Source organism: Anolis carolinensis, chromosome 1, assembly GCF_035594765.1.
Source record: "Anolis carolinensis isolate JA03-04 chromosome 1, rAnoCar3.1.pri, whole genome shotgun sequence".
Taxonomy (NCBI): Eukaryota; Metazoa; Chordata; class Lepidosauria; order Squamata; family Dactyloidae; genus Anolis; species Anolis carolinensis.
The window spans coordinates 155,354,532-155,375,576 of NC_085841.1; the positions used below are offsets into that span (position 1 = coordinate 155,354,532).

Genomic DNA, 21,045 nt, shown 5'->3' on the forward strand with positions numbered 1-21,045 from the left:
TCTTCCATGTATACTTTCTTCCTTTCTTTTCTTCTTTTTGTTTATTTTTAACCTTCCATCCTTTTCCTCTGCTCTTTCATCTTTCTTTCCATCAGTCTTCCTTTCTGTCTTTCTTTTAATAATAATAATTATAATAATAATAATAATAATAATAATAATAATAATAATAATATCCTGCCCCCTCTCCTAGGGGACTTGGAGAGGCTTACAATAAAGAAAAGCAATATAAAATAATGATAAACACTCAATAAATTAGAAATTAAGATGAATGATAAATAGAGCAAAACATAATAAGAAAAATAAATCACAAGGCATATTAAATATAAACTCAAAACATAAACTGTAATTAAAATAGGTACGAATTGTATCAAGTAATACAATTAAAACATCCTTCTTTCTGGTTTGCTGTGAGTTTTCTAGGCTGTATAGCCATGTTCCAGAAGCATTCCCTCTTGACGTTTTGCCCACATCTATGGCAGGCATCCTCAGAAGTTGTGAGGTCTGTTGGAAACTAGGCAAGTGGGGTTTATATGCCTGTGGGATGTCCAGGGTGGCAGAAAGAACTCTTGTCTGCTTGAGACAAGTGTGAATGTTTCACTTGGCCATCTTGATTAGCATTGAATAGCCTTGCATCTTTAAAGCCTGGCTGTTTCCTGCCTGAGGGAATCCTTTGTTGGGATGTGTTTTTTCCGTTTACCTTTTTACTTCTTTCTTTTATCTTTTTCTTTCTTTTATTCCTTCCTTTCCACCCTTTCATTCTTCTTTATTTCCTTCCTTGTTTCCTTCCATGTGTCCTTTCTTTTTTCTTTTTGTTTATTTTTTCCTCTCCCTTCTGTCCATTTTTCGTTTCTTCCATCCACCCTTCTTTCTTTTTCTCTCCTCTCGTCCTTTGTCCTTTCCTACTTTTACTCTGTTCCTTCCCTTCCTTCTCCAAACCAGCACTTCATATTGGGGGGATGGGAGAGTGGGGATCCCTGCTAGAGGTTTGGAGCCTGCCATCCATGCAGGTAGCGATGAAGCAAGCAGTAGAGCATGGAAGCAAAGCGGTGGCCTGACCCTGAGCAGCACCAAAGATGTCACTGTGAAGGAGGAAGCGGCGTGTGTGTCTCCGAGCCTGCGTGCCTGCGGAGGGGAAATCCCAAAGGCATGGGATTACAAGGGATTTGTGGTTGTTGTTGTGTGCCTTCAGGTCGTTTCCGATTTATGTCAACCTCAAGGCAACCCTAAGTCAACTTGAAGGAACACAATGACGACAACAACAGTCCTTCTTTAACAATGAGGAATCCTCTGTATAATCTCCATATATGTATCCCCAGAAGGAAGTCTCAGTGAATTCAATAGGAACTGTTTCCTAAGTAAATGGGTGCAGCATCCCAGCCATAAACTTTTTTCCTGTGTTGTTGAAGGCTTTCATGTCATTTCACTGGGTTTCTGTGAGTTTTCGGGGCTATATGGCCATGTTCAGAATAATAATAATAATAATAATAATAATAATAATAATAATAATAATAATAATAATAATCTTTATTTATACCCCGCCACCATCTCCCCAACGGGGACTCGGGGCGGCTTACATGGGGCCATGCCCAGAACAATACAATTTGACAGAATATAAAAAGAGCAACAAATCATAACACATTGAACAATACAATAAATGATCATATACATTACAACGCAAAATCAGAAGAACAATAAAAACAAGGGCAGGCCACATGAACACTAAGTTAAAACTCGGGGTGAGAAAAAGAAGCATTCTCTCCTGATGTTTCATCCACATCTATAGCAAGACTCCTCAGAGGTTGTGAGGTGTGTTGGAAACTAGGCAAGTGGGGTTTATTTATCAGTGGAAAGTCCAGGGTGGGAGAAAGAACTCTTGTCTGTTTAAGGCAAGTAAGAATGTTGCAATTGATCACCTTGATTAGCATTGAATGGCCTTGCAGCTTCATAGCCTTTCAGAAGTCAGCCATAGGAGAGCACTTGATGAACCAACCTGGACACAGCATAGGATATGAGAACACAGAAATACTGGACCACTTTAACAACCACCATGTCAGACTACACAGAGAAGCCACTGAAATCCACAAGCATGTGGACAATTTCAACAGAAAGGCGGAAACCATGGAAATGAACAAAATCTAGCTACCAGGATTTTATAACTCTAAAATCAGGACAGTAAATAAAGAATATTTAGAAAACACGGGAATTCTAGACAAGAAACAATCAGGGCCAGCTAACACCTCCCAAAAAAGGATTCTCTCAGGCAGGAAGCAGCCAGGCTTTGAAGATGCAAGGCTATTCAATGCTAATCAAGGTGGCCAAGTGCAACATTCACACTTGTCTCCAACAGACAAGAGTTCTTTCTCCCACCCTGGACCTTCCACAGATATATAAACCCCATTTGCCTAGTTTCCAACAGACCTCACAATCTCTGAGGATGCCAGCCATAGATGGTGGCAAAACGTCAGAAGAGAAAGCTTCTGAAACATGGCCATACAGCCTGGAAAACGCACAGCAACCCAGTGTGCTTTTCCTTCCACTTCACTGGAGGGAAGGACATTAGAGGCAAAGTTGAAGTATTTTGGCCTCATCATGAGAAGACAGGAAGGCTTGGAAAAGACCACGATGCTGGGGAAAATGGAAGGAAAAAGGAAGCGAGGCCGACCAAGGGCGAGATGGATGGACGGTATCCTTGAAGTGACTGGCTTGACCTTGAAGGAACTGGGGGCGGCAACGGCCGACAGGGAGCTCTGGCGTGGACTGGTCCATGAGGTCACGAAGAGTCAGAAACGACTATGCGACTGAGCAGCAGCATAGTTTATGACTTTCTCCACCACCATCCTCCTTCTCCTTCCTTTTCCTCCTCCTCCTCCTTTTTTGTCAGGATGTGACCTTTTGTAGAATGTTTGATCCAATATTTATCTTTACAAAATGAGGACTTGGCCTAACTCTAGAGAGCAGGAAGAACATTTCGATAGCTGAAAGGCTTTACTGCCAGCCCTTCACATTTGCTGATTTTGAGGACACGAGACTCACATGGAAGCAAAAAACCACACATTAAGAAATCACTAAATTTTTTTGTATGTGAGAGAACACCTCTTTAGGAATTTCTTGATCTTCCAGCACAACCTTATTGTCAACTTCTGCTACGTAGAAGCTGAACATAGATTCGCATTGAAGAACCTAAATATTCATAGAGGGATCATTTTAAATCAAATCTGAGGAATCAAATCTGCAAAAGTTAGAACTGCAAATGTTGAGAACAGTACCCAATTATTTAAAAAATAATTTCTATTTTGTTTGAGGCTGATCAGCTCCACTGGTATCTTTTGGGTATGCAAAAATATGCCTGCAGATTCCTTGAATCCAGAAGTGGACCATTTTCTTCTTTTAGACTACAACATCCAGAATCCTCTATGGTCACTGTCCTCAAAAGATTAGGGATTCTGGAAATTATAGTCCCAAAATTACCATGTATGTATGTGCAGGGTACAAATTCAGCTGCATGTAAACTTTAAGACCAAGACCTGATAATTTTCTAAACCGAATCAGCCTCGTTGTGTAGCATGTAGAAGTCCAAATATATTTATGCATAATTCCAATGATAGAAGCCGTGAGGTTTAGTATATGCAGATATATACAGTTATAAAAAAATATTTGGGATTTGATTTAGAATTTGCAGTCAGTTCAAAATCCCATATATCCCACTCATTTCAAGCATTTAAAAATATTTCGTGTTTAATTCCACTGTAATATTCATTTTGTATGTTTTTGTTGTGTTTTTTGCTAAATTGTTTGGGAGCCACAGTGGCACAGCGGGTTAAACCACTGAGCTGCAAAATTTGCTGACCGAAGGTCGGCAGTTCGAATCCATGGGAGGGGGTGAGCTCCTGCTGTTAGTCCCAGTTTCTGCCAACCTAGCAGTTCGAAAACATGCAAATGTGAGTAGACCAATAGGTACCACTCTGGTGAGAAGGTAATGGCACTCCCTGCTGTCATGCTGGCCACATGACCTAGGAGACATCTATGGAAAATGCCGACTTAGAAATGGAGATGAGCACCACCACCCAGAGTTGGAAACGACTAGACTTAATGTCAAGGGGAAACCTTTACTTTTATTTTGTTAAGTTCTAGGCTACTTTGAGTCCTAATATTGGGAGAGTGACAGGTTATAAATAAACATAACAACAACATGACTAAATCTATGTCTTGTTTTCCTTGCCCTATATTATATTTTCTTTTGCTGATTTATTATAGTAATACTACAAGAGGGTATACATGATTCTCTCACAAATCTCTAAGGTCATTTAATCTGAGAAATACCGACTGGCCAGCAATCAGGTTTTGAGCTCCATAAATCAGTGAGGATTTGAATCCATGTCTCCCAAGCATTCTAATGATAAAAAGGTAAAGGTTTTCCCTTGACATTAAGTCTAGTTGTGTCCGGCTCTGGGGGTTGGTGCTCATCTCAATTTCTAAGCCGAAGAACCATCGTTGCCCATAAACACCTCCAAGGTCATGTGGCTGGCATGACCACATGGAGCGCCGTTACCCTCCTGCCAAAGCGGTACCTATTGACCTACTCACATTTGCATGTTTTCAAACTGCTAGGTTGACAAAAGCTGGGGCTAACAGCAGGAGCTCACCCCACTCCCTGGATTTGAACCACTGACCTTTCAGTGGGCAAGTTCAGCATCTCAGCACCACCGAGGGCTCCATTGTAATGATACTGAACTATTTATTTAAGAAAATTGTATAGTGCCTCCAAGCCCACAAAAGCCCCCATGCTGATGAACAAATAAATGCAATTTAAATGGTGCAAAGTTAACTTTAAAAATATATATTTAAAATAGCCCAAAAATACTATTTTAAAACATAAATCACATTGATCACTATCCTTTATGAAAAGGAAAACTACTGAATTTATCTTTTTTGTGCCACAGGTCAGAATACAGCTGTGTGTCATCCTCCAGTGGTAAGTATTCTTGTTGTTGTTTGGTTAGTGTGTCTGTAATGTTACTGAAGCTGCGTGTGAAGAGCATTTTCAAGGAGAAAGGAAAGAGCAGCTGGAATATAGCTTAGGACTTTTCAAGGCCAGGTCAAAGGGGAGTCTTCGCATTGCCTTCTTTTACTCGGTTTCCTTTCTTGATGTTGATCATGGAAGACTGCAAGCAAGGACAAGTCCAGGAGGGAAATGGAGGGAGGGAGCCCAGGAAACTCCTAGAGATGAATGACAAGGAGGACAAATCTGTCAGGCTGATCCTGACTTTCTTTAGAGTGAAGAAAATGTACTTGGTGCCATCAATGTCAGTGGTGTATAAATCTGTGTTGAAATGTATTTATTTTCAAAATTTAAAGGAGCTCTTCAAGGTGTTGGAACTAGTTTGAGCATAATTACCAGCACTCTGGATAGCTTCTCTGGTGTTCAGACTAAACCAGATTAATGTCCCTAGTGACTTCAAGGGACACTGACTTTACTGATCTCAAACAAAGTGAAACTGAATCCAGACAAGACACAGGTCCTCCTGGTTAGTCACAAGGCCAAAAAGGATATAGGGTTACAGCCTGTGTTGGATGGGGTTGGGGGTTCTCCTGGACTCATCACTGAGCCTGGAACCCCAGGTTTCGGCAGTGGCCAAGGGAGCTTTTGCACAACTAAAACTTGTGCACCACCTGCGCCCGTATCTTGGGAAGTCAGACTTGGCCACGGTGGTCCACTCTCTTGTTACATCCCATATAGACTACTGCAACGTGCTGTACATGGGGTGCCTATGAAGACTGTTTGGAAGTTTCCATTGGTCCAACGAGCAGCAGCCAGGATGCTCACTGAAGTGGTGTACAGGGAGCACATGACTCCCCTGTTGCGTCAGCTCCACTGGCTGCCAGTCTGCTTCCGAGCACAATTCAAAGTGCTGGCTTTAGCCTATAAAGCCTAAATGCTTCTGACCCAGCTTACCTGTCCAAAAGTATCTCTCTCTATGAACCACCTTGGAGATTAAGATCATCTGGGGAGGCCCTGCTCTCAATCCTACCTGCTTTGTAAGCACGGCTGGCGGAGACGAGAGACAGGGCAGTCTCAGTGGTGCCCCCCCCCCTCGCCCTCCCGGCTGTGGAACTCCCTCCCTAGTAACATTAGATCTGCCCCCTCTCTCCTAGCCTTCAGAAGAAAGTAAAAAAAAAAATTGCTCTGGGATCAGGCTTTTGGTGAATAGCTTAGTGCAATAATGGATTCGCACATGTGCAATGATTACAGAACTGTTAATGTGGGATTTGTGTATTGATAGTGTTTAAATGGAATTGGTGTCTTAGTTTGTATTGCATACTGATTGCATCATCCAGAGTGTACTATAGTCTGTAAAGAGCTAATTACTGAGAAGCTGTGATGACCTTGATGTGTGGCTGGAACTGGGGAGTGTCCAGACACAAGTGTGTATGCATTACTGATTGCATCAGTTCAGTTCAGTTCTGTTCTGTCTGCCTAGAGTGAGAGTCCTGTGTTTGTCTGCAAGTCTGTTTGTCTTGATTATTACTGAAGTCAGTAAAACTTTGTATATAGTTTTACCATCGTCTCTGATGTCTCTTCGTGCTGTGTTCCTCTTGACTCCATCCAACTGCTGCTGCGCTGCGTAAATTACTCTGACAAGAACGACCTCAGACTATGATTTTTGGATGGTGTGATTTTAACATTGAATGTAATGTTTTTAAATGTTAATATGCATTAATTTTTTAAAAATATTTTTTATTGAAACTTTGTTAATACATAAAAGTGATTTAGGGGATGTAGACTAAAGGAAAAGTTAGTGAGGGAGGATTTGGGGTGAGGGGGAATGGGGTAGTAAGGAAAAAAAAGGGGAAATGGGATATGGATGAGGGGGAAAGGGTAAATATGGGTTGAGGGGGGAAGGGTAGGAGTACTGGCTATTTAGCCAGGGGAAAATTACCTATGCTCTGGGGATTGGGGGTAGGGTGACTTCCGTTCTTCTCTTCCAATATGGTTTCTTCTATCTTCATTCATATTCTTTTTTTAGATAATCTTCAAAATCAGTCCAGTTTGTTTTTTTGTGGCTTTGCCGGAATTATCCTTTAACCAAAAGGTGAAATTGTCCATATCTCTTATTTCAATGATTTTATTTATCCATTGATCTTTAGTAGGGGTTTCTTCTGATTTCCAATATTTCGCCAAAAGCATCCTAGCAGCCGTTATAAAATAGGTAAAGAGTTTATCTTTATTTGTCTCAATATTAACTTCATAATCAAAGAACCCTAACAGGAGAAGTTCCGGTTTCAGAATAATATTTAATTTAAGAATCTTATTACATTCTGTATGTATCATTTTCCAGTACTTTTCAATTTTTTTACAGCTCCACCACATGTGGAAGTAGGAGCCCACTTGATCCTTACACTTCCAGCATCTATTGCTGGTATTTTTGTACATTAGGCCCAGTTTTTTCGGTGTTAGATACCACCTATGTATTAATTTTAACCAGTTCTCCTTTAGGTCTGAGGCATATGTGTATCTAATATCCAAATGGATTCCCATTCTTCTATATTTATTGGTCTCCCTATGTTTTTAGGCCGTTGTATCATTGAATTTGTAATTTCCTCTTTTTCAGTAGCCCATTCTAATAATTTTTTATAGGGAATTGTTATGTTTTTACCCCTCATTTGCAAAAATTTATCCCAAAATCCACTGTCCTGATTAAAACCCACTATTTTATCTTTTTTATAAAATTCCTTAATTTGAATATATTGGAACCACAAAACATTTTTGTAATGCTTATGTAGTTCCTCTATACTTTTTACTGAGGGCGCTTCGTCTCTGCTGTTTAATCCATTCAAAATCTCCTTGTAGGTTGGCCAATTTGTCCAGCCAAGAAGTCTTCTTTGATTCACCTCGAGGGGTGATAACCATAATGGGGTTTCTGTGTAGAAATAATTTTTTTATTTGTTCCAAATTTTTAATAGGGCTGAGCGAATAAAATGATTTCCAATTTTTTTTCTACTTTAGTCATTTCGTACCATATATACCCATGCCATCCCCTTCTTAGGTCAAATCCCTCTAAAGTAAGAATTTTTTCTTTTTTTAGTGTAACCCATTCTTTTACCCAATCCAATGAACATGCTTCGTAATATAATCTAAGGTCTGGGAGACCGAAGCCTCCTTTTATTTTGGGAGTAATTATGGTTGGATTTGATTCTCGGTCTTTTATTCCTCCAAATAAATTTGGATATATCTTTATTCCAATCTCTGAATATTTTTACATTTCTAACTATTGGGACATTTTGGAAAAGGTACAATAATTTGGGTAATGTAGTCATTTTTATTACTGCTATCCATCCTAATAGTGATAAATTTAGGTTTTTCCAATTTTCTAAATCTTTTTTTAATTTCCTTCCATTTTGCTAAATAATTTAATTCAAGGAGCTGATTTTTTTAATTCAGTCTCTTTTAAACGTAATTTTGTAAGTGTTAAGGTATGTAATAATTGCCACATGTATGCTGCCTTGAGTCTCCTTCAGGGTAGAGAAAGGTGGGGTGTAAATAAGGTAAATAAATAAATAATAAATAAATCTCAAGATGGCAAGGCAAGAGTTTGGAAAAGAGGGATTCTTGCAGGTGCAGTCCAGATAAAGTAAATGTTCACAGCACTGATGCAATGCTTGAGTTCTGCTACAGTGGATAGCAGAACCACTGCTTTCTGACATGCAGAACCTGTTGCAGGATATTGGGGGTGCACCTACATTATAAAATTAATGTAGTTTGATACCACCTTAACCATCATGGCTTAAGGCTATGCAATCCTGGGAGCTGGAGTTTGGCGAGGAATCAGTACAGTTTGGTAGAAATTCCAGTATATTTATACACTTTTAATTTGGGGACGCTTTCATCATTCTTTGTACTATGGGCTTCTAAGCATCACATTTAAAGAAACTTGTAAGTATTCGTGACAGCTGTCAAAGTGGTTGCGTCTCCAGGAGTGAAACCTAAAATGGCACTCTTAACTTGAGGCTTTTCTACTGACCTACATTGGAGTGAGTGGGGTGGCTAAATTCTCCGTAGCTGCAGTCTTGAGCAAGGGTGAGAGAGAAGGGCTCTCCCAGCCTCATCTTTGCTAAATGGCAAAGATTCCACCTAAATATTAGGAAGAACTTCCTCACTGTGAGAGCTGTTCGGCAGTGGAACTTTCTGCCCCAGGCTGTGGTGGAGGCTCCTTCTTTGGAGGTTTTCAAACAGAGGCTGGATGGCCATCTATCTGTCGGGGGTGCTTTGAATGTGATTTTCCTGCTCCTTGGCAGGGAGTTGGACTGGATGGCCCATGGGGTCTCTTCCAACTCTAGGAACTATGATTCCCTGAAATGCCTAAAGAGCCTCTGGTTACCAGGGATGGAACACTGCTTCGAAGAAGCTGCAAAACACAAGTGAAAGACTATAAGCAGGTAAGGGACTATGGAGCTACCATGCTAGCCGGCCAATCCCAGGCCAAACTCTACTGGGGAGAGGTCCATTTGGCACAACCAGTGGGTACACACAACTCCTCAGGATCTGGCATGGTGTCTTTATCAACACAGTCCTCAATCAAATTTATGTATGAAGAGAATATAAAATAGCAAGCAGTTAGCAATAACATCATTTGCAATAAACTCTGAGCAGTGAGGGCTCCTTGACACACTATATACTGCATCCAGTACTTGGGACACAGGAGGGAGTATCCCCTGGGGTCTTCACTTGGTGAAGAGGGGAAATATTACACACCCACGGATGACTGTGGCCCACTTCCACCTATTTTTCCCAGAACCGCAGTGTAGCAGTGGGTTAAAGCCTTGTGCCAGCTGAACTGCTGATCTGAAGATCGGAAGGTCGGTGGTTCAAATTTGTGAGATGGGGTGAGCTCCCATCTGTCAGCCCCAGCTTCCATACGGGGACATGAGAGAAGCCCCACACAGGATAGTAACACATCCATGCATCCCCTGGGCAAGATCTCTGTAGACAGCCGGTTTTCTCACACCAGAAGCGACCTGTAGTATAATCTTAATTCACTTCTGACACGATAAAAAACCTTATTTTCCCCTCAAACTAGGACTAGAATTTTGATATCCATTTTTGAAAAAGAGAATGTGCCTTAAATGGGAGTGATGATGCACTTAAATTGAAACTCATGACCTCTGCGATAACAATGATCTATCTTCTATCCATTACTTAAAAGAGTGGAGGGTTCATAGCCAGCACAAAAGGCGTTGGGGTTGGGGCACATGCACTCAACAATATCTACAACCCTTCCTTCCCCAAATTGGTGATCTGTGTCTCTCTACCATGGTGATAGTTTGTAGGAAGCTGAAGGGAAAAAGGTAAAGGAACGCAAATAATTACACTTCTCCATGTTTATAGGCCTACAAGGGCAGAACGGGGAAGGCAATCCATGGGAACCCTTTGAATTTCTGCATCTTTTTTGTCATGCTCCAAAAGGGTGGATGTCAGAGGAAACTAATAAACCTTCCAGACAAATGTACACATTTTTGTTCTTCTCTCTCTTCAGCTTGTCAGCTTGAGGGTTAAGAATGACTAGTTCACACTGTGAGGTACATTGTCAAAACTCAACAGCTCCTGAAGGCTCCTTTAACCAGGATGGCTGAATTGACACATCAATGCTTCCTTCCTACCAAAGGCAGAATGCTTTTGCCAGCTTGCGAGTGGCCGATGAGTGATTGGAAGTGACTGCCTACGATCCCATTGCACACACCCTGGGGCAGATTTGCTCTCAGTCTCACCTCTGATCTTTGTGCAAAAGAGGATGGATGCTTCAGGACAGTTTGCCTGTTTCTGGGATGTTTGAGCGAATGTATGTGTGTGAGAGAGAATTCGGAAGGCCTGATTGCCTCAACTGTTTCTTAAGACCACTTTGCCATCCAAATGCCATGTCTGTAGGAGCTTATCCAGCCTGATTTGCATGCCTGTTGTTTCCCACATGGTGATAATCTCTGTATAAGACAAAATTCACTGATGGAATAGACCTCAAACTATCCAAGACTATGCTTTTTTACTTCCAGTGCTTGAACTGCTTGACTTCTTTTTTTTTGTTTTGTAAATTTTTATTGATGCTTTCAACATAAAAATAAAACACTAACAACTATGGCCTACGGCCATACCACCCTGAACACGCCCGATCTCGTCTGAACTGCTTGACTTCTTAAACATTCTTTTTGTTATAAAAATATAGGCACTAGAACAGTTAACTGGAAAGTGCTTTGAAAAGAACTGTAGCATTTTGAGTAGGATTAACCATTGGGGTAAGAGGCTGATGCAAATCCTTACTTTGGCAACCCTTTGCCCGAATCAAATTGAATCAAATTGAATACAGCTGGGATTAGAAAGCAGGAGTGTCTGTTGCTCTCTCTCTCTTTTTTTCTGTTGTTAAAGGAGAAACTAAACTAAGAGGCTCTTTCAGTTGCAGAGAAGCCATTCATTTTGTCTAACAGAGCAAATCTATACTCACAGTATTATACTGGCAGAAAAATGGCCATTTCCAGTGCCTATTCAAGGATACAAGTAGAAAATCCAAATATAGTATCAAAATGATAGACATGCCTATTGTTTCTCTTGAAACTCCATTACTGCACATTAATGATGGGCTGTGCTGGAGATGACATGCAAGTAGTTTGGTGTCTCCTACTTCAACATCCATAAGAACAACCCCAAAGCACACATAAAAACAACCAGTGGAGACTGGCAGCTCCCTTGTCAATAGGGCAGTAAGTTGACGTCAGGTTTTAGTCTCAACTTTAAATGAACTATTGAAAATTCTGAATATTTGCCCCAAAATAGATTCAGCATCTTGGATAGTTTGTTTAACGTTTAGACTGCAACCCAAGTGAAATCACCACCCCACCAAGTCCAAGGCTACAAGTTGATACTGGTTGTCTTACAACGGAATCATTGTAGTGCTGAATTGTGGAAAAGAAACCCACTGAATCTACTTCATTAGTCTGAAATGAGCTATGCAAGGTGCTCTCTCTCTCTTGCTGTGCATACGTGTATATACACTTGCCTTCAGATCACTTGTTGGCTTGTCATGGTCCCATGAATTCACATAGGATTTCTTAGATAAGGAACCCACAGAGCTGGTTTTTCAGTCCTTTCCTCTGAAAGGCTTCAGCATTTGCCATTCCTTGGTGGTCCCCCATCCAAATGCTAAACAGGCTTAATGCTGTTGAGCTTCTCACAGGTCAGAGATTTAGGGAAAAATATAGATTTGGAAAATTGAAAATACTTATGGAAAACAGGATTTAAATTTTCAATAGCTAGTTCCATTAGAGAAAACATGTATAAAATGTTTTATAGAAGTCACCCGTATATACTCAAGTGTAAGCCAACCCGAATATAAGCTGACACACCTAATTTTACCACAAAAAAGTGGGGAAACGTATTGACTTGATTATGAGATGAAGGTGGGAAATGCAGCAGCTACTGGTAAATTTCAAAAATAAAAATAGATACCAATAAAATTACATTAATTGAGGCATCAGTAGGTTAAATGTTTTTGAATATTTATATAAAACTGTAATTTAAGATAGGACTGTCCAGCTCTGATTACTGTATATACTTGAGTATAAACCGACTTGAATATAAGCTAACCAGGACCCTCACTCGAGTATAAGCTGGGGGGGGGGGGCTTTTTCAGCCCTAAAAGGGGCTGAAAATTCAGCTTATACTCAGGTATATATGGTATATAACCCCCAAATTAATGGCCAAATTGATAAACAACAAACAACAACAACAAAACTTTATTTATATATTGCTCTATCTCTGATAAGGACTCAGAGCGGTTTAAAAAACCCAAAAGAGGGAATGTTGGAGATGCAAAACGCAGAAAGGCACCTTCTTCCATGCTTGGTGGGCTTGTAGGGTGGTAAAATCTTTTTTGGACTAACAAAACTATTAGAATAAGTCATGGGTGGTGGTTCATGGGTGGGGAAGGGGTGGATGAGTTGGGGAAACAATATTTGGATATACTCTACTAGTTTTCTTCTTCAGTCCATAATGAATAGTTCTTTTTCTCCCTTCCAATATTTTGCTATTGCAATTCTCGCAGCTACAAAACTATATTGGCAAATTTCTACATCTTCTTTACTGATTCTTTCATGAAACAAACCCAATAGACACATTTCTGGGTTTTTCTTAACCTTTTTGTTATGCTATTTTAACATAACACAATAAAAATTCTCTCTAAAAATATCTCATCAGACCTGTTGATACCAGGGACCTCAATGGATCTTCCAAACATTTTATTTATTTATTTATTTTATACTCCACTTTTCTCTCCGAGGGGACTCAAGGCAGCTAATAGCCACATACTTCAATCAATTTCAAACAACACAAATACAAAATAAATAAATAAACAGTATTGTGTTTTTCTGTGAGTTTTCCGGGTTGTATGGCCATATTCCAGAAGCATTATTTCCTGACGCTTCGCCCACATCTATCGCAGGCATCCTCAGAGGTTATGGGGCCTTTTGGAAACTAGGCAAGTGGGGTTTATATAATGTGTGTGTGTGTGAGGTTAAAATACAGTTAAAATACAATAAATACAAATGCATTTAAAGCACATAATCCCCCTCCAAAAGGAATCCCACCCACAACCTTCCCAGCAACATGCCTCTTAACCTTCTCCAAATGTCTGCTTGCAAAAAAAGTCTATATCCGAATGTATGGATATCTCTTCAGGCTGAGATCTGCATTATTTTGTGTTCACAATCACCGTTTTGGAGGGTTTAGAAACCGAGTATGACCACAACATGGGATCTGGAAAGATTTGGGTTCTTCACCATGTAAACATTTCTAATAGCAGAGATGGACTGCATTCCCTCTGTTGGAGACTCAGAGTTCCCATAAAAAGTGCTTCATATAGATTTGAGATATTGTCAACTGGATGTTATAAATAGCATTGCAAAACAACAACAACAAAAACCTGTGAGATTTTGTTCTTGTTCTTTCCTCTTCCATTCAGGTGAGCTCTCTGTGGAAGATGTACCTGATCCATTTCTTGTTAGCATGCACATCATTGCAAATCCTGGAGAATCCGCTCTTCTCCAACAAGCCATCGATAACCTTTTGACCTGGATCCATCCAGACCTGCAGCTCTTCCGTGTGTCAGAGAGGCGGCTCCCAAGGAGGCCTCGGAGGCTGCACAAGGCAATAACTTCCCAGCCAGCCCTCGCTGTGATCCTCTTCCTCCAAGAAGACTTTGATGGTGAGCCCATTTTGCAGCTCCATGAGTCTTTTCAGAGTCCCCCCTGGCACTATCATCACACTGAGCGAGTGCATGGAAAGTTCCTCCCTTACATGCCAGGCAGCCAGGACTTTTTCATCTTGGTCCCCGGGACTCCCTTGTGGGCCATCCGGCCAGTGCATTACGGGAAGGAAATCATACGCTTTACTGTCTACTGCCGGCACGAAAACTTTGCTAGCACCATGAAGCTCTATGAATTAGTTCTGAAGAGACAGCCTCATCAGCAAAAGGCAGACTTCTGTGTGTTCCCTATCTATTCTAACGTGGACATAGACGTCCAGTTCTCTTTGAAGAAGCTCCCGAGGGGCCTTGTGCCAACTCCCACCGAGTCAGCTGTGCTGGAGTTCCGTGTGGAAGATATCCGGAAGCTTTTGCTGCTCTTGCCCTATCCCTGCAGCCCCCTCAGTGAAGGCAGGTGGCAAACTGAGGATCCTGATGGGAATAAGATCCTTTTGCAGGTATGTAGATGTGCAATGCGCATTTAAGCAATATTGCATGAGACAAAAACAAACCAGAATTTTCTTGCATTTATGGTTTGATTGTATTGGAAGACTTTAATTTTTAAAAGCAATAGTAAAGGAATGTTACAGAACTTTACAGAAAGGCAGTTCCATAACTGGGAGGCTCCTACTGGGCCAAAAGATATCCTTATGAAGGGTTCGTCTCACATTTGCTTTTACATTTGATGCTTCAAACTTTAGAGTGGGTTAGTGTGAAAAAGAAGGGTGTCTATAGCTATCTGCCCACCATGGAGAGATGAATGAGGGCCGGGCTTTAGCACAGCAGGTTAATCACCAAGCTGCGATAAATGTTGCCAACTGGAAGGTTGAGAGTTTGAAGCCCAGGTCAGGGTGAGCTCCTAACCTTTTAGCCCAGCTTCTGCCTTCCTAGCAGTTTGAAAACAAATGTGAGTAGATAAATAGGAACTGTACGAGGAATGGGGGTGTTTCTAAACAATATACAATAGGGAGGATTTCCTTCAACTGATCAGAATTGCAGGGATTACTATTTCTGCTACCACTATGTATGTATTCAGGAACTTCTTTTCCTTGTATATTGGGACTTTGAGAGAGAGAGACGTGACACTTTGAGTGAGGAGAAACGATAACTGTTTGTTTATTTGTAACTTGTGAGGTAAATAAGCGTAACGATTTCAGTAATATTATACAGTACAGATGCTTAGTAGTTACAATAAAGGCTTATGTTTTTCTCTTAAGAAGATGTGAATTATCAACTGGTTACCGTGTGGCTCTGTTCCTTTGTGAAAGAAACATAAACAGGACAATTTACTTTTAAATCCAATTCCCCCAGGATTTAAACAGTAATTCCTTAGGCAATTACCATATATATAGTCTTTAGCCTTTCTCTTCTTAATGGCTCTAACTATATTCCCTCAAAGAGGCTGCCTTTTATGACACAGTTCCCTTCTCCAAAACCAGCTCTTAAAACTGAATTCCAAAACCAAACTCCAACTCATCGATTCCATAACCCGACTAACTGAATTCCAAAGTCTGACTAACTGAAAAAGAATGTTCAGCCCCAACTGTCACTTTGGCTCCACCCACCTTCAGTTGCTAAGCAACTTCTTGTTTGCATTTAGCTAATCAGGCAGCATCTATGCTAATGGCTGCTCGATGGCTCCTCCCCCTGGCTCTACTGAGCTACTATCCGTGGGGCCTATGAAATGGCCGCTCATCAGTCTTTCCTACGACTTGGCTACACATCAATGTTTGCCGTATATGTGTTCTGTGATCCATCCTGAGTTTTCTTCGGGGTGAGAAGGGTGTAATATAAATACTGTAACTAATAAATAAATAAATTTATAAAGTAAATATGAAATTGGATAGGTTTCCCATAATCATCAATTCTTAAAATAAGGAATGTCTATCCCTATCTAATTAGTTTATAAACCTTATTATTAATTATTTTTGTATATAATATTTTAATTGTTTTTAAAATTAAGATAGCATACAATACAATTTATTTAAACAATTAAAAATAAATTATGGAACAGGAAAAATCATTAAAAATGAAATTATTCTCTCCAAGGCCCCTTCCACACAGCTGAATAAAATGCCATATTATCTGCTTTGAACTGGACTATATGGCAGTGTGGACTCAGATAACCCAGTTCAAAGCAGATATTGTGGGATTTTCTGCCTTGATATTCTGGGTTATATGGCTGTGTAGAAGGGCCCTAGGAAATTAAACAGTTGAGTCTGGGTCCATGTGGAACCTGGATAAAATAGTTAGTCACCTTTAATAATGGACTCGATTGGAAAACTTATGTACTACTTATTGGGCAGTAGCAGTTGTCATCAATCCAGTCTATTCTTTTACTTCTCCTAATCAATTAATTTATACCCAACTATGGGTTTTTAAAAAATGTTGAATGATGAGGTCATCAGAACTGTTCAAATAATGCCACAAAGTTCACTGAAGAAATGATCTAGAAGTTATACACCCATTGACATTTTTTCAGTTTGACTTTGTGTAATTTGAATAGAAACAACAAGCATTGTGGGTTTGGATCCAGACTTGTCTATTGGGGAGTGGAAAAGAAACTGCTGACAGTATATATTTCCCTCCTCTTCCTGCATTCCTTTCATATTTGCTTCGGATGGCAGGAGGGAGCCAATTTGTGGTTGCAGGTCATAGAAGAGAAAGGAGAACGTTTGCTGTGGTAACAAAACTCCATTTGTGCAACATTGGGTGCCACTCTAGCAAATTTATTATGGCATAAGCTCCCATGGAATAGGTTTTTTTCTGCTGTTGTAGGCTGGCATTGTTAGGTGCAAACATTCTTTATTGTTCCCATCCAATAAAGTTAAAGTTCTTTTCAAATCTGTTATCAAATTAAAACATGTCACAAGGATTTGGATTTGCTCCAGCAATTGGATTGACAAGATGCAACCTCAGAGTGGAGTTGTTGTTGGGGTTTTCCCCACCATATTTAACAGGGATCACCATGACAGCTACCCAATTGGATTACGTACTGTCCTGCTCTTAACCCATTTTGTAAATGCACTTTATTATCAGGCAGCTTAGATAAAGTAGGGGTGAGAAAACAAATCTGGCCATGGATGTAATTAACTTTGCCTCCTTGGTTTGTAAACAGAACAGCCCTAACACCTTCATGGGTGGAAGTGTGGGAGGATAGATCCAAATAAACCTGGATCCCTGGTCTCATCTTGATCAGGTTAGCTAAGCGGGCCACTCCTCTTTTCTGATCTCCTCACCTGCGCTTTTAAACAGCAGCTGACATGAAGACTTCTGACAGGTGAAGCTTTTCCTGACATGGAGATAGTCCTGGGGAAAGCATCATGTGCCACATTTCTGTACAACAGCCATTCAGGGTGCTGAACCATGGCTATAAACAGATGGGCATCAATAGGATTGCCAGTGTGAAAACTGGAGAGGGTTCCTGTACCTATAACAGTTATGTAAAAGAAGGTGTGGGTGACATTTGTTGAAATACTATTTCAAGCAACCATTAAGGGTCCAGGAACCTGCTCCATTTTTCACTAGTGGACAATGATGTTCTCAGCTCATTGAGGTAGAATTGGGATATACCCACCGACGTATTTCCTCAAACTAGAAAGATGTTAGAATTTTTCTGATGTTTTCCCATTGCCATGAATGCCATAAGCTGCCCAGGGTCTGGCAAAGATTGAGAACATAGACCTGCAAGGTGCTTATAGAGGATGATAAATGGTTCGACAGTTCCACAACAATTTTTGGATTTTTAAAAAACCCGCAAGAGTCTCTCCACACTGCCTGGCTTACCTGATTTTAAAAAAGTCTCTTGCCCTGGAAGCAATAAAATCATAACATTACGTGACACACAATTTAGAAGGCTTTGAACTGGATTATATGGCAGTGCAGACTCAGATAATCCAGTTCAAAGCAGATAATATGGATTATCTGCTTTGATAATCTGGATTATGTGGCAGTGTAGAAGGGGCCAGAGACCCTATAGAAAGCAAATGTGTCCATCCCCCTCAACTTTTGGCAGTTTCTCATTCCTAATTTAGATAGATTGAAAGATAATATGTATATATTTTGTCTCTGTTACAGAAAAATGTGCAAAAGAAAAAAGATCTAGGTAAATGACATCTAACAACAGCACACTTTCATCTAGTTAAAGTAGCAATAGAGTTGAATGTATACAGTGAACAGATTGCTGACATCTTTGGACTAATTTGTGAAAGTACATTTTACAAACATTGTCAGTCACTTACTAGGTAATTTTGATTTTTCTCCTTCCATACATATTGAAAGTAAGTGCTCACTGGAATAAGTGAATATACATACCATGAGTGCATCAACTTTCTTCTAGACCCTTGAAAAGATTTACAATAAAGATGTATACATGTGAGTTTTTCGGTAGCCCCAGAACAAAAAAAGGGCAGGGTTTTCAGGAACAAGGATTCTCTGCATCCAGCAATGGACAGTGGCATCACTAGAGGGTGCAGGGAGTGAAAACCGCACTGGTTGATACAGTTAGAGGGGATGACACCAAAAGACTGTCTATAAAATATTTGTGCAGCGTTTCAGCAGAAGTGTATTCTTTTTAAATACAAATACTATCCCTGTAATTAGATATACCACAAAAAAAATAATCGTCGGCCCAGCTTACAAGTATTTGTCAAGCCCAGCTTACGTGTACTCCAAAGGCTAAAACTCTATGCTGATTTACCTTTTGACCCTTCTAATGTGCATGCACTCTAATCAGAGTGGCTGCTATCACCCAGTTACAATGATGCTTTGAATCACGTAGTTTCATTTATGTGCAGTAGAAGCCTCTACTGTTTTCTTCACTGCTGATGTTTCTTTTAACAGTCACTATTTATAGAGTCAGAAGCGAGTTGAGAATAGTTATAATGTATAAAAAAACCCCACAGATAAAGTTAAAAACTTGCCATTATTTGACCGAAAGCTGGCCACTTGGGAGTGCCTCTGGTGTCGCTGTGCGAAGGTCCTCCATCGTGCATGTGGCAGGGCTCAGGTTGCATTATAGTAAGTGGTCTGTGGTTTGCTCTTCCCCACACTCGCATGTCGTAAGCTCCACTTTGTAGCCCCATTTCTTAAGGTTAGCTCTGCATCTCGTGGTGCCAGAGCACAGTCTGTTCAATGCCTTCCAAGTCGCCCAGTCTTCTGTGTGCCAGGAGGGAGTCTCTCATCTTTTGGACTCTCACTTGCTGAGGTGTTCCTGTGAATATCTCTGTAAATCTTAGAAAGCTGTTTCTTGATTTAAGGCATTGGCATGCTTGCTGATATCTGAACAGAGGATGGGCTAGAGATGTCAATGCCTTGGTCTTTTCATTACCAGCTGCTACCTTCCGACAGATGTCAGGTGGTGCGATACTGGCTAAACAGTATAATTTCTCCAATGGTGTAGGCTGTAGACATCCTGTGATAATTCAACATGTCTCATTAAGAGCCACATCCACTGTTCTAACGTGGTGAGATGTATTTCACACTGAACATGCATATTCAGCAGCAGAGTAGCAAAGCACAAGGGCAGATGTCTTCACTGTGTCTGGTTGTGACCCCCAGGTTGTGCCAGTCAGCTTTCATATGATATTATTTCTAGCACCCGCTTTTTGCTTGATAGTCAGGCAGTGCTCCTTGTAAGTCAGAGTAACTCCCAGGTATTTTGGTGTGCTGCAATGCTCCAGTGGGATTCTTTCCCAGGTAATCCTCAGAGCTTGAGATGCTTGTCTGTTCTTAAGTTGGAAATTACACACCTGCATTTTAGATGGACTATGAATCAGCTGGTTTTTCCTGTAATAGGCAGAAAGAGCACCTAAAGCTTCAGAGAGTTTCTGTTCAACCATTTCAAAGCTCCCTGCTTGAGCGGTGATGGCATGATTGTCAGCATAGATAAAACTTTGTCCCTTCTGTCAGTGGCAGATCATTTGTGTAAATGCTAAACATTGATAGAGCAAGCATGCTCTCCTGAGGCAGCCCATTCGTCTGTTTTTGCCATCTGCTTCTTTGACCTTGGAACTTTAACAGTCACTGATTTTGTAAGATTTTCTGATATTTTAGCTACAATATTGTGGACTAGTTTGGTAGGGCCATGGGGTGACACCATGGTTATTGCACTGGGTGACACCAACCCTAGGAATGCAACTGAAACTACTCTGGTAGAACATTAAATTACTTTTGGAATAGATAGAGATTTTATTTCTAACATGGGAAGAAGCTTTGTGTTGTCTGAATAACAAGAGCCTTTTATCAATCACAATTCTTTGTCTTAGATAATAGCTGTAAGCTACCATTGTGTTTCAGCATAAGCTGTATGATTCTAGCAGACAAAGATCCAAACATAATATTGATTTATTGTCTCCTTGTCCTCTTTAAAGAAATGCAGAGCAGTTTTGCTGTGATTCTGTCCTTTAACCAGACTGTTCACATTCCAGTTAATTGGGACTAAAACTCCCACAATTCCTTATTGACCATCCATAAAATTATTTAAAATATTATCTGTAAAATTACCTTATGTATAAAGTATATATGAGAAATGAATTATGTATTTTTATCATGTCAGAAACGACTTGGGAACATATTGCAAGTCACTTCTGGTGTGAGAGAATTGGCCGTCCACAGAGACGTTGCCCAGGGGACACCTGGATGTGTTACCATCCTGCTGGGAGGCTTCTCTCATGTCCTTGCAAGCTAGAGCTGACAGACGGGAGCTCACCCCATCTCGGGGATTCGAACTACCAACCTTCAGGTAAGCAGTCCACCTGGCACA

The 21,045-nt window shown here is 40.5% G+C and overlaps 1 protein-coding gene across 1 annotated transcript in view; it reads left to right on the top strand.

Annotated features, from left to right (window-relative positions):
- The window catches only part of fam124a (family with sequence similarity 124 member A), a 29,859-nt gene that overhangs the window by 1,147 nt on the left and 7,667 nt on the right, over positions 1-21,045 (top strand). The window contains exons 2-3 of the mRNA XM_062984509.1: positions 4,941-4,972; positions 14,001-14,740. Of these exons, the coding sequence (XP_062840579.1) occupies positions 4,941-4,972; positions 14,001-14,740 (772 nt within the window). The remainder of the gene's footprint in view (positions 1-4,940; positions 4,973-14,000; positions 14,741-21,045) is intronic.